The sequence below is a fragment of the Amyelois transitella genome, chromosome 4 (assembly GCF_032362555.1).
Source record: "Amyelois transitella isolate CPQ chromosome 4, ilAmyTran1.1, whole genome shotgun sequence".
NCBI classification, from domain to species: domain Eukaryota; kingdom Metazoa; phylum Arthropoda; class Insecta; order Lepidoptera; family Pyralidae; genus Amyelois; species Amyelois transitella.
In genome coordinates this window covers 3,289,350-3,303,473 of record NC_083507.1, presented here as the reverse complement: position 1 = coordinate 3,303,473, position 14,124 = coordinate 3,289,350, and the positions used below count along the sequence as shown (strand labels likewise).

The 14,124-nt window shown below is 39.1% G+C and overlaps 1 protein-coding gene across 6 annotated transcripts in view; it reads left to right on the top strand.

Annotated features, from left to right (window-relative positions):
* Positions 1-652: 652 nt before the first annotated feature.
* LOC106129374 (E3 ubiquitin-protein ligase UBR4) overlaps positions 653-14,124 on the top strand; it is a 60,074-nt gene continuing 46,602 nt past the window's right edge. For 5 of the 6 annotated variants that reach the window (XM_060954482.1, XM_060954480.1, XM_060954481.1 and 2 more), the window contains exons 1-27: positions 653-813; positions 1,266-1,363; positions 1,604-1,740; positions 2,794-2,914; positions 3,045-3,316; positions 3,661-3,824; positions 4,199-4,334; positions 4,561-4,683; positions 5,166-5,308; positions 5,600-5,804; positions 6,267-6,426; positions 6,806-6,963; positions 7,339-7,504; positions 7,961-8,139; positions 8,555-8,711; positions 8,843-8,946; positions 9,231-9,374; positions 9,583-9,798; positions 10,099-10,286; positions 10,583-10,763; positions 11,118-11,223; positions 11,378-11,531; positions 11,790-12,030; positions 12,208-12,426; positions 12,600-12,770; positions 13,531-13,676; positions 13,859-13,998. In XM_060954482.1, coding sequence (XP_060810465.1) covers positions 692-813; positions 1,266-1,363; positions 1,604-1,740; positions 2,794-2,914; positions 3,045-3,316; positions 3,661-3,824; positions 4,199-4,334; positions 4,561-4,683; positions 5,166-5,308; positions 5,600-5,804; positions 6,267-6,426; positions 6,806-6,963; positions 7,339-7,504; positions 7,961-8,139; positions 8,555-8,711; positions 8,843-8,946; positions 9,231-9,374; positions 9,583-9,798; positions 10,099-10,286; positions 10,583-10,763; positions 11,118-11,223; positions 11,378-11,531; positions 11,790-12,030; positions 12,208-12,426; positions 12,600-12,770; positions 13,531-13,676; positions 13,859-13,998 — 4,351 coding nt within the window. In that variant the 5' untranslated portion in view covers positions 653-691. The remainder of the gene's footprint in view (positions 814-1,265; positions 1,364-1,603; positions 1,741-2,793; positions 2,915-3,044; positions 3,317-3,660; positions 3,825-4,198; positions 4,335-4,560; positions 4,684-5,165; positions 5,309-5,599; positions 5,805-6,266; positions 6,427-6,805; positions 6,964-7,338; positions 7,505-7,960; positions 8,140-8,554; positions 8,712-8,842; positions 8,947-9,230; positions 9,375-9,582; positions 9,799-10,098; positions 10,287-10,582; positions 10,764-11,117; positions 11,224-11,377; positions 11,532-11,789; positions 12,031-12,207; positions 12,427-12,599; positions 12,771-13,530; positions 13,677-13,858; positions 13,999-14,124) is intronic. The other variant, XM_060954478.1, reaches the window with a different exon arrangement.

Below are 14,124 nucleotides of genomic sequence, written 5' to 3'. Positions count from 1 at the left end.
CCGAAATATGATGCGGTGCTCAACACATTGTCGTTCATAAACAATTCCGGGGGAACATACCTACATTCCTTTTTTCGGGATGAGAGACTTAACTTGTTATAACTTCGATTCCTTACTTTGTTACCTCGATATGCTTTATCCACTCAAACAATATTTAATGTTTTCTTTGCATGTATGCAACTTTATGCATTTTGGACGCCGAAGTACAAATTTTTATTCTTTTTACTCTACGAAAATAAAAGGTGATGATCTGATAGTTAATTCTGTCAACTTCTCCAGGAAAAAGGCGTAATTTGGTTTTTGTTTAAGTACGTTTTGTGGTTCCCTGCACCACCGGACCAATCCATCCCTTTCCCATGGATGTAGTAAAAGGCGACTAAAGGTTAGGCTTATAAACTTGGGATTCTTCTTTTAGGCGACAGGGTAGCAACTCGTCACTATTTGAATCTCATTTCTATCATTAAACAGCTGAACGTAGCCTATCAGTCCTTTTAAGACTGTTGGCTTTGTCTACCCCGTAAGGGATATAGACGTGATTATATGTATGTATGTTTTAGTACGTATTCAAAGAATCACACAATCAGTCTTAAAAAAATATCACACTTGACATTGTCATTTCATATAATTCTAGAAATAAATTCTGTCAGATTTAGTCATAAAGTCAGAATTTCGTCTTTTCATTCTTCCGAAAATGGCCGCTTCAGGAGGAAATATTGAATGGTCAACAACTGTAAAACCAATTTTAACAGCGCTATATGGCCCATTTTTCGACAAAAATGATGTTGTAGAAAATATACAAGCCATCATTAAAAGGTAAAAACCTAAGAGTGTTCTTTTAATCAGATTCTACGATTTGTGTCTAGCCGTCTTTTACCCGCATATTTGTTTATTTTTACGCATTTATTCTTATTATTTGACGTATAATCTTAAATATAAAATTTAAAATATTATCACTCGTCTATTCGTAAGGAAGCAATTCATGTCACCTACTTTTCCATGTAACTTTATTCTTATAAGAAGAATCACATTAATTTTCTACCCATTCACCAAATCATAATACCATGACTTTCTGTTCATGCGATTGGCGGTTATTTACCAGAAAAGCAACGATTTTTAACTAACAGAAAATTTAACTAACAGTTGTCTACCCTCCCTTTATAAATTAGAACAGCCAATATTCTTTCTCCAACTATATATAGGTCTTTACACTCAATTTTCTAGAAAGATTATCTAAATATAGCATCTCTATTTCATTTTTCCCTCAGTGAGAGTGAATTCCAGAACCATGAAGACATTTACGACCTGTTCTACACATGCTTTGCTTGCCTTTCGGCACACTTCATCAGCATAAATGCAAACAATTGTAAGTACTGATTTTTCTATCATGTTTATATAAAAACAACTCCAATACCTTATTAGCATGGGAAAGTTGCTGGTAAAATTTTGATTAGTATTTTTTAAATTAAAACAGAACCTATTTTCTCTCTGAGATCATTATGTATTACACTTTCATAATATTATGCAAACCTGTATAATGAGGAGCTTCTGAGTATGGATTTTATTAAATCAACACACAGTTTAGTAATATATTTCCTTATTTTAGTGCCTAGTGACCAGCTGAGCACTGCTCGCGATGCATTTAGAATCATACTTAGACAAATACTCAAGAAGCTCTCTGAAGCCGGATTGAGCTATGATGACACTTCAGCCACTACTGCACCAAGCATCTCTGTCAAGCAGGTAATGCATTTGCTTAAGGGTATGATTGATTAAGTCTAAAAGATGTTTTGAAATGTCAAGCAAATTTTCCAATATTTTGTTTTAAATTTTGTCATGTTTTGTTTTGGCAAAGAATGTAAAATTGTGTTTTGGTTGATCTACTATATGACAAGGCTTTACTTATCAGAGCTTTTGGTAGTTTCAATTCACCAAATATTTTGCAAACATGTTGTCACTTTATCTCTAAAGAGCTTTGGAGATCTATCTCTGGACATTGATATTTTGCTGAAATATTGTATTTAAAATTGATATTTTATCATTTAATTGACCAACTACCAACCCATATATCCATCCACATCCACACTAATAATAAAGAGAAAAAAAATTGTATGCTTGTGAGCAATAAACTGAAAATCTACTGAACTGATTTTAATGAATTTTGATACGCAGGTAGAATAGACTTTTAGAGAGAATAAGGCAATTTCTGGAAATTCCTATGGGTGCGAAGTTCTGTGCAAAAGCTAGTTGCTTATAAAATATAAGTTACTAGAGGCCGCCCGCGACTTCGTCCGCGTGGAATCATTCCCGCTGGGACTCCGGGATAAAAAGTAGCCTATAAATTATTCTGGGTCCTCAGCGACCTACATACCAAATTTAGTTGGTTTAGTAGTTTTTGCGTGAAAGAGTGACAGTCCATACTGACATCCTGACATACTTAAAAACCTTCACATTTATAATATTAGTAGGAAAAGAATAATCTATACTAATATTATAAAGCGGAAGAGTTTGTTTGAACGCACTAATCGCTAATCTTCTTTTTGCGTTGAATAGACCATTTATCGGGGAAGGCTTTTGGCTATATAACATAAGGAGCTAAGAAATAATGGAATATGTGAAATTATATTAAATTATATTATATATGGGGAAATTATTCATCCTTGAGGGCTTCAATGATGCTCAGAATAACTATTCCATGCGGACGAAGTCGCGGGGACAGCTAGTTTCTAATAAGAACTAACAACATTTTTAACAGAAATCTTGCCATTTATGTACATTCTGTTTTATCTATTTTAGCTCTTGCTCCCCATTGTGGGACTCTGCGGCATTGATGGCGGTGGCTACCCACAATCGGACTTAGTAATTTTGACCTCTTTGCTGAAAAATGCAAAATTACCAGCACATGTTAATGCACCAGGTGAAGTAATAATATAAAATATTCTATAATTGTATATTTTTATTATTTTCTTCTGTTTTCGTGGTTACTGTTTATGGTTACTGTTTTTATATAACAGCACAGGCAATCTTAACAAAGTCCTCATTTACAGAAACACAAACTACAAAGTCGTCTGTGATTGCAAGCCCAATCACATCATTATCAACTCAGTCTGCAACATCTGAGAAACAGCCACCGTCGAATGCCCAGCGGCGATCTGATGCGCTTCTTGAGCAGTTGACGGCACCTTTGAGGAACCCTGTAACTTCGATGATGACATCTCAGGCCCAACCAGTCCCCACAGTTCTGTCTCCTGTTAGTAAAGACAGCATTGAAAGTAATAAGGATGGGAATGCTACCCCACAGTCTGCTATTGATGTTAAGGTAATTTTTTTTTACTTCAGGAGTTTATCACTTTATTCATTGTTTACTCAAATGAAACTTCCATAAAGTTCTTTATCCTTCAATGGCCTAAACCAAAAAGTCATCCATACTAATATTGTAAATACGAAAGTGGGTTTGTTTGTTTGTTCTCTTCACAGATATACTCCTGACCCGATCTGCAGGAAATTTTGCATACATATAGTGCGTATGAAGACAACCTTTCATCCCGGTAATAGCCTTAGCTCCCGCGGGATTCGCGAAGAATCGGTATTCTTTTGCATTCGCGTGGGCAAAGCTGTGGGTTTAAAGGAAGTGGTATTAATTTTCATATAATTGTTTTTCAGAAATGGGTGTCCACAACCTGCGCGTCTATACTGATGGAGCTGCGCGCGGGCTCCGTAGTCCTGAAGGTGTGCTCGTCTCTACCGTGTCTGCAGCGGTACCTGAACCGCTGGCAGGCGGCCAAGGACAGTGCCACAGCGCCACAGTTCAACTCAGATGCATCTCTGTAAGTGAGCTCTTCTGCGTGTCAATATTTCTTGTGTTTGTCGTAATATTTCAATTGGATAGTAATGAACATAAATAGACATAGACATTCTGGCAGAAGGTCAGTTCAAGTGTACCTAAAACTGAACGAAAGAAGTATGTAGAGATCATGCCAGTGGAAAGATGTAACATCTGCCTACCCCTCCGAGAAAGAGGCGTGATTTAATGTATGTATGTTTAATATAGAAGAACAAAGGAGACACAGCCCAATTAGTTTCCTTATTTATTTTGCTGATAAAATATCTATCTTGCTGATACTTAAGACTTCCACATTGATCATTGAAAGCAGATAGAAACATGCCAAAAATGTAATGTAATAATAATGTTCTGTTTTAGGTTACATTTCCTGGTGAATGAGGTCCATGTGTGCAGACTTGCCCTGTCTTTACCATGCCTCGAACCGTTTACATCGGATCGAATCGCCACACTAAGTGACATTAGTACTGCTTGGCTGCTTTGTGCCACTGCACAGGTAAATAGATTGATTAACAGTCAAGGGGTTCCCTGGAAAAGTTTGTGTAGCAGCTTTTCCAAACACTCTGTCTAAATTAAATAATTTATAAAAGTTTAAAACTTTGTGAATAGCATTAATCACTTTCTTTGGTACTTATCTAGTTACATGTTTACTGGAGTTTATTTAAATGTAGTTTTGTATTCTTAACAACAACAATAGACTTAAATATAAATTTGTATTGCAGGCTTCCCTTCATCCAAAAGACGAGGAAATGGAACAACAGACAGCTACACTTGTGGAGAGCGCCCTCAGTTTGTACAGCACAGTCGGGGAGACATTCAAACAGTCCACACGTGCCGGCGGTTACGTAAGTAGAAAACATTTTTTTCTTTTTTTCTTTCCATTATAAGATTAGATTTAAATTAATAAAATATTCAATTTTCTATTATGAAGATTCTTTTTGTTGCTGAAAAATGGTTTACAAATTTGAATAGAACTCATTGCTTTTTTTTGTTTATTACTTAATTGTTAGAAATGATTTCTTTTAAATTTGTTTGTCTTCTTTAATTTGTCTTTAGCAGCTCTTCCATTATTATAAGCAGTTGTAAATGTACTCCACATGACAAATTAATATATGGTTTTCTTCAGCCTGCCTCCTTAGTATGACACGTCATAATAAAAAGCGAAACGGCGATAGTTTATCGCGCGATAAAAACGGTGTCGCGTGAGCCTTGCTGCGGCCTTGCATCTGGGTTTGGGGGAGGCGGCATAGCCTATAGATATTTGTTAAGACAGATGCCATTTTGTTTGCTTGAGTTTACAGTAAAATAATATTTATTCTTCTGCTAGATATATCAAAACCACTTGATGATCGGTGGCTGGGTGTTGCTATGCGGTCTACATCACGCTCTGGCGGGCGCGCCGTGCCCCTCTACCACACCGGGGAAGAGTCCCGCCAAGACACCTTCGAGACCATACAATTTGACTAAAATGTAAGACTTATACTGTTTATCAATGAACATTAGCTGATGTTTAATATTTTTGATAATGTCCGAAAATAATTTATTTTCGGCTGAATTAAATTTGATGTACGTAGACAGTTTCCGAAATTTTCTGTAATAGACGAGGACTAATTTGAGGAGAATAATAACATTGAATAAAAAGTAGGCTAAAGTTGGGTCTGTAACTATTAATGCCGGGGTTATAAATATTTATCCAATTAAAGTTGTGGGATGTGGTTGTACCGTTACCGCGTTTAGAATCAGTTTGTGTTACTTCTCCAGGCAACAAGGGCTGGGCGTGGTGTGGGTGGCCCTGGGCGGGCGCTGCCTGGCGTGGGTGGGCGCCTTATTGGCGGACGCTCGTTTGGAAGCCCTGAGCGTGGGGCGCAGCGTGTCCAGCGCGCCGTCCGCGCCGCTGCACGTCCTGGCGCAGCACACGGCGCACCAGCGGGAGCTGCGGCTGGCTGCGGCCGCGCCGCTGCATCAGGTGGGATGTCGCTTTATATGTGATGCGTAGGTCTCTGGAGGCGATTGAAGAACACAGCGTGGCCAGGTTGCGCGCGTGCTAGCATAATCACCTCGCGCACAATCGCGCACTAGATGGAATATACTAGATTGTATTGCTGTTGTTGTACTATATTAGGTCATGTAATACAGTGCTTGCTACGTTAGTTAATCTAAATGTAAAGCTTTTTTTAACAGCTGCCATCACTAGATGGCCGTAAGGATTTGTCACCAGTGTTGTCCCCATACATTGATGTACATACATATATGACAAAATTGTGATCAATAAATAAAAGCGTAGTAATGAGTATCGGTCGGTAACGTCTAGTACAATAGCAATTTATATGTTGACAAACCTTGCCTTATGCCTTATCTTTCTCTACTTATCTCTGAAATTAAATGAAGAGTAAGAAAAAAGTTATTAAAATGTTCATTCGTTCTCCAGTTATTGGTGGCGCTGGGCGTGGTATGCTACCGCAAGGCCACCAACCTGAAGCGCGCCGTGGTACAGAAGCAGCACCAGGACGCGGACCCCGACCGCTCGGACTCCACCGTCTACTTCCAGGACATGATCCTCTGCTCCGAGGACGAGGAGACTGATGATGGTATGTGTTGTTGTTCATATGAAGAAATAAGTTTATATAGTTGTTGAGAATTGTGATATTAATACTTATTTTACTGGTGAACTCTTGGATATTTTGAAAGGTACTTTTTACATTATATTTTAAATAGGTGTTTTAGATGAACACAAAAAATGGCATAGGCTTTAGGGTTGTTCGTATATATATTTTTTACTTATCTCTTTTTATATTTGCTACATACAATAAACCGGGTACAGACGTTTGTACTTTAATATTACGAACAAATTCTCTTTTTTTCTCTACTTCCTTGCCCCGGTATGTGTGCGCAACTTGAGGGTAGGATTGTCGATTGTGGCATAGGGGAATAGGAATATGGACTTATAACTAATATAACGTTGTCTAGCAGACAGTGAGCCGCTATTCGGGCTGTGGTTCGAGTCTACGCTGGTGGCGCCAGAGGCCTCAGACGGTGGTACGAGAGCCCCCAACGAGGCTAATCCTAGCGACGCCCCCGCAAGGCATAACCATCCTATAGTGCCGGATAAATCAGAACCCTACTCGGTGAGTCTGAAAACATTCTAAAAATGTCAACCCTAAGACAGGCATAATCAACTGCATTTTTACAATGAAAAGATTGAGCTTTAATATATATTTTTTGTTTATATATGCCTAACTGAGAAGGAAAGTTTAAGAAAAATATATCTCGCGCAACATACCTTTTAATAAAAAGTATCTTATGATGCAAAAACGTAATCTTTGCCACCTGGTGACTGATCTTATAGCGTATCTCGATTGACTTCCTAGCTATTTGTTACGAAGCTTGTTTGAATCCCTAAAAGCAGTTTAATATGCTATGAAAAGATTAGAGTTGTTTTATGGGATCATCCAGATCACTTTCTGACACCAAACAGTTACTAATGTTTTTTTTTCCTGCAGTACATAACATTGGCGACAGAAGTGTTTACCCTGCTGACAGATGAGATCATAAGCGAGGGTTCGGACCGACTCGGCCAGACTGCGTTACAGCTACACGACGCACACCAGGCTTTGCTCGCGGCACTGGCCAAGGATCTCGACAGGGAGACCGCTCGCACTGATACAGGTATATTGTGAACCTTTCATTTGTTATTTTATTATTTTTAAGTAGGAGTAGTAACGTCCTAACAATGCATCTAGTATTGCTTTTAATATTGTGAACTCTGTGGGAAGAGACTGATTTGAAGTATCCGTATTTTAAAATCGATCTGTCTTGGTAGATTGGTAACATATCACGAATAATCTTGAGCGCCCAAAAATCTGAATGTGACCTATGTTAACCAACTGATAACTCGGAACGAAAAGACAAGAGCGTCGGTCGAATCAGTAAGATTTCCGACTGAAATGCGCAAGTACCTGGAGGTGTACACAGTGATTACTGATTTGAGCAGATATGATTTAAACCTGTGCCTCCACGCATTTTAGTCGGACATCTCGTCCTCGTGAGGAAGAATTTCGGTTATAAATCAAACTAATCAATGATTTTCGTTTTTTATATATATTATGTACTTTGTTTGTCTAGGCACAATATCATCGTGTTTCGGGGCGCGACTGGGCGCGTTGTACGGCGCGTTCAGTTCCGCGCTGGTGCGCTACTTGCACAACCTGACCGGCGCGCCCGCCTTCGCGGCGCTGCAGCCGGCGCTGCAGCAGCAGCTGCTGTGTGCCGGCTCCGAGAGAACCAACATGATGCCGCTACAGGTCTCAAAATAACATATTTGCCAATAGGTGATCCGGTTTGGTTTTGTTAAAGTTGTAGGAAAAATTAACTCAGGCTGCTTCCAAACAGTCAAGGTGGATTTTTTTGCACTCGATATGTATATTGAAATACGACATTCTCTTGTTCATAGATGACAATTAGAACAAAACCCAATTTAAATGCCGGAATACAAACCCAGAACTTCGAAGCAGCTAGCAACTGGATTACATTGATAGCAACAAGATGAGAGGGAAAAAGTGTATAAGTAATAAAGTTTCAATGTTGGTTTAAAATGATAAGAATAAAATGGAAAAGACATTGCAGATACCAAAGTTTTAATTTTTATAGAGTTTTCTTTTAATTATTATAAATTATAATAGATGTGCAACTCTTTTCAATACTTTTGTTTTGATTCAGGTCGGTCCCCGTGTAGTGAAGTTGCTCGGAGGGATGGTACTCAGCAAATCAGCGGCCGAAAGAGAGAACAGTATCTTAGCAATGTGGCATAAGATCGTGAACACACTGCAAGAGTGCGCCCTCCTATCGCAACCATCGCAGGACCATGATTATGAAGGTACAATGATTTCATTGTATGATATTTATCTAGAAAGCTTTTTTTCTGAACATATCAACAAAGTTAATAAAATATTTCGTTGAAACTCAGAATAGATATTTTCTCTAAAATAACATTTTTTCTTTTTATAGATTTAAATGTCGAGCACGCCCAATTGTTGGTGTATTTGTTTCATTCGCTGACTCTTATGCAGAAGAAATCTGTACTTCTGATGACTTCTAACGCCATCATCAAGGTTTGTCTCATTATTACAATAAATTACAATACCTACAAGAAAATATTCATTTGTTTTGTATAATTTAGAAATCTGATCGAATATTATTAATGATAATAATTAATCAATATTCAATGTTATTACAATCAAAAAAGATCTCCCTTACGTTAGTTATTACTTTAGATTTTATGACACAGAAAAGACGATATGCACTGCTGCATTAAAAAAGCCGTTCTTTAAACAAGTCGCCTGCTTCAATAAATCCATCTAAATACATTTATTTTAATAACATTTAATACCCACAGGTGGTAGAAACCCTGGCTATCAGCGACAGAAAGCGTGCGATGACCCTAGCTCCTCATCAACTGATGCTGACCACGCGCCTCATGCTGCTGCTGGAGTACCTGATGAGGCATCTGTATGACGCGCCACAGACTCTGCTGCAACAGGTATACAAAATATATGAACTCATATAAGGATCTTTGATTCTTATCATTCTGCATGCTCAAGATTAATCACTAAGCATCTTATAATTTATATCATTTACTGAGTTAAAACTGTGATTAAAATTTCAGATGATATTAATGTTATTTTTAAATCACATGAAAAAGCACAGATTTTCAATGTGACAAGGTTGTAACTACCATCAATTTTCAGATCGAATGGAACCTTGTGATCGCGCCCGGCCTCGCGCAGCCTACGTCCGAGTCCGCCACTAACGGCGCCAAGACGACCACAGACAATGGACAGTTGAAAGCGCGCATTTACTGCGAAGTGCCCTTCATTGAGCAGGCCTACAGGAGGCTGTCGCAGGACGAGACGTCTATGAGGCCCAAGTTCTATGCTCTGACTAATGCTGAGATCAATAATCAGGTGAGATAATGGTTGACAGATGTAAATGTGTTCTGTGTCTTGATTGATAGTTGATTTGACTATCGTCACTTGACTTGTCCCTTGACTTGACTTGACTTGACACTTGACCACGTTTATTTTATCCTCGACGGAAAAACGCAAGGTCTGTCTGTCTGTCCTTGTTCCTTTTAATTTGCACTTTAAATATTCTTTGATTGGTATACAGATTAATGACGTTGCCCTCCGCTATAGACGATTTTTGGTAATTTTCATAGTAATACACTGTGCCACGGATTGATTTAAAATTCGAATTGTGTACAGGAAAATCCTAAATTCGACGGTTTGGCGTGCAACTTCGTACTCGGCACGCCTCACAAGCTGAAGTACCCGTTGTTACTGGACGCACTATTGGCGCTTCTCAATTCCGCTTGCGTGTGCGACAATCCGCAGTACGCTTCGTCGCCCACCGCTCTCGCCGCGGCGCATTACTGCTTCCAGACTGCTTGGAGGTAAGTCTAATATAGATAAAACACAAAAACTCATAATAAAATTAGGGTAATAGGAGTAATAAGAGCGTATTCTTAGTTGCGTATCAAAATCAATGTTAAGTAAGTTTCAGCAGTCCTTAAGATCTTTGTGTTTTGCTTTTTGACCGTTTTGTGATAGAAATACATAAACTTACAATCCGAAAAATATTATTTGCATCTTGATCTTAACTTTCTAAACCAACCTGGTATATCGAACAGTGGGACAGCTGACTAGGCGCACATATATCTGAGAATTCAATATTCAATTTTTTCATCAGATTGGTGATAAGCATGCCGCCCGCTACTCCTCACATGGACAAGCTCCAAGCGGGCACCAGCGCCGATTTGCCGTCGCCATTGCCTCTGCACGCGGTCATTTGGGCACCGAGAGCTGATAACAAGAAGGTGTTCAATCCGTGGCTGAAAGACGCGCTCGTCAAGCAGGGAATGTACACACAGGTATGTCTTTTCTGTAATGGTGTACGTAACTTTACATAATGACGATTTATTTCTTGGCTATAGGTAGGGTTTTGTAGCGAGCTGTAGAAATAACTTCTGTTTAAATTTCTCTGTGTATTGTATTGGGAATTAGGAGATCCTTAGAACAACCAAACTTACCGACAAAGCGCAAGGATTAGTTGTTATTTAGTTGAAGTGGCATTGGGCGGGGCGTATATCAAAATTTCAAGGAACTCGTCATATTCCGTCGAGCGTAGTAGTATAGGTAATCGCCCACTTGATGGACCAGAGACTGTTACTAATTAGATCGAGATAATTATTTTAAAACATAGTTTAATCATATTTTTTTTGCAGTATGCGGAAAATCTTCTTGCTGGTGTTAGCACATCCTGCGATAACATAAAATACACCGCCTGGCTGGCATCTGAGACTATCAAGCATTTGAAGCAAAATATTACTGGTAAGAATTGTATGTATAAAGTAAACTGTTTGAAATAAAGAGGTAATGTCCGGATTTTATATTACACCGTTTTTCCGGAGGGGCAAGTAGATACAAACTACATCTTCCCACTTGCGACGATTCCAGCATACATTAAATTTTTTTTTTATTGCAGCAAGTGGATTGCCATCGCTGTTGGATGTAATTTCTTGCGACTCTGTCTTAGTGAGACTGAAAGTTTGTCTCGCCGATACCACCTCGGCCACGGAGGCGCATCAGTTTATGCCTGATTTACTGGATCTGCTCGAAACTATATTGGATTGTTGCCGGTAAGATACACATTCTGTTATTTCGTTTACGTTCTTAACCCTTTGCTGATTTGTTTTAGATCTGGCATTTTACTCATCATTTTCAACTTTAAGTCTATTATATCGTCATTTCTCATATCATCCTCAGCGACGCCATGTCAAAATATTCTAGCTCTATATTTTTTGCCAGCAAGCTCTGATTATACGCCATAGTTTTCTTTCAAATTAAATAGTAGTTTCCTCGTGACTATGTAACTGTCTTATCTTCATTGTCCGCAGACTAAGCGCAAGCGCGGAACTCGAGCCCCTAATGGAGGTGTCGTCGAACGCGTCGGAAGCGGGCGTGGTGCGCGCCCGCCTGCAGGTGTGCGGCGGCGGCGCGCGCGCGGCGGGCGGCGCGGCGGGCGGAGCGGCGGGCGCGCCGTCGCTGGCCGCGTGGCTGCGCGCGCACCTGCCCGCGCCCGCGCTGGCCGCCCTGGACCGGCTGGCGTCGCCGCCGCCGCTCGCGTGCATGAACTTGGTGAGTCATGTATCATGTATAAGACCTGTCTCTATAATTTTACGTGAAAGCTTTCTTGCCAATCTGAAATTATGTTTTATAAGAGAAATTAGTTCCCAAGAAAGCTTTGGAATTATTTTTAAATACAATTTTCTTTCGTGGAATCAAAATGTTGATATACTATCCTGAAATTCCTAGGCCTTTTACGCGTCGGACATAATACCATCAGAGAGCGCGGTGCTAACCTTGGTGACGTCACACTGTGAGCTCATCAGCGCCAATCCCAAATATTCCATCGGACCCTCACTCATGATGCTGGCGTACTCCGCCGCTAAACTGTTGGAAGTTGGAGCTTCGAAGCTGGCTGACAACCCTGATCTTACTAAGAAGACATTGGACCTTATTGTTCCCGCATTGGTAAGAAGTTAAAATACCTTATCATAAATATACGTTTGATAATGGGTAGACCTTTTTATTTTCAAAAAGGAGCAAATTTTTTTTGTAATATAAAAATAATATATGTATTTTTTTGTTATGGTGGACAGGAACTGCTATAAGGCTTCGAAATTTTTAATAATAATTTCTTCTAGACTGACGAGCGACTCGAGTTCATGTCTGAGCCGCTGACCGCGACCCTTAATACCCTGGTTCCTCAGCCGCAAAAGTCGGAGCAACTCATACATGAGCATATCTTGAGGACCACATATATGGTCTTGGTGGACCATCTTCAACCATCGACGGAGAAAACCCTCAGACATATGGTAAGAGAGTTGTGTTTTTATTATTTTTATTATGGTGATGATTATTTTTTAAGTTTCTTCTTTAGTTACCCTCATCGTATAATTTATTGTACAAGTCTTCAAGCAAGTATAAAAAAACTATTCACATTTGTAAGTTACAGGATTTGTAAGTTCCCCTAGTGTCTATTCAATTTCAAGGGTTATACACTTGCCGAATGTCATAAATATAAACTAAAATAATGTTTTAAAAGGTTTTTTGGCTAAAATATAATGGAATTTCATGCATATTGTATTAATAACAGAAGTACTTACCTAAAAAATTACACTCCATATTCCTTTAACGTTCTGCACATGTGATTTTTACATTTTTCACTGAGCACTGCGGCATGTTCACACTTGGAACCGACGAATGATACTGAATGAAAGGCAACCCAAAACGTCGAGTGGACGGTCATTTGGTGAGGACAGTTTTCTGTTGTGGATTGTGTATCTAGTTTTTTTATACTTGATTGTAGGTACAAGTACAATTAAACACATTGCACCCGCTATGGGCGAGTCATCTTGAATTGGATACTTTTTATTTAAAACTAGTAGTCGTCAGTAGATTACATTTTTTATGAAATAACGTATGAAATGATTCGATTATGATTAATTTAACATAGCCGTACTAAGCTTCCGCAATGACAATAAGATCATCCATTGTGATCGATAGGCACGTATTCTATAAAATTATGCGTCTTGCAGCTCTCGAAATTTATGTATTAACTTTGTTTCTCTATAGGTGAGGTACTGGGAGAAGATCTTGGAACGCCAACCCGGCAGGCAGGCGTACGAATCCGTATTCACTGACAACTCGATCTATTCGCTCGGCAAAATTCTGCTCTCGGCACCCAACGCACGGAATGCTTATTCTGAACGGGTTATCAAGTAAGTTCATTTAATTTTGTACAAAGAGGTTTCTTACAGGACTTAATATGATATATATTAAGTCCTGTAAGAAACCTCTTTGTTCGAATGTTAAGGAAGGGTAGTTTATATATTTTAAGTCGTAGATATTATACATAGAGTAGTAATAGTCTAAATATTTATGTTTCTTGCCTTCCTTTTAGACTTTTCATCAAAATATTCACCGGTTGCGAAGCCACTGAATTCGGCAGCGCACTTTGTATCTCCGCGTGCAAGTTCATCGGCGTCGCTGATCAGCAAAAACTGTCTAGCTTGCTGTCGCACATCTGCCTCGGCTCGCCTGGTGAGTAGCTATTTCCTTTATATTTTAAGATTGCGTGTGTCTTTTAGGTGAACCTTTATTTCTAAAAAACATTTAAATATAGCACAAATGTGATCCACCACCTAATAAAAGATTAACACTCAGCAA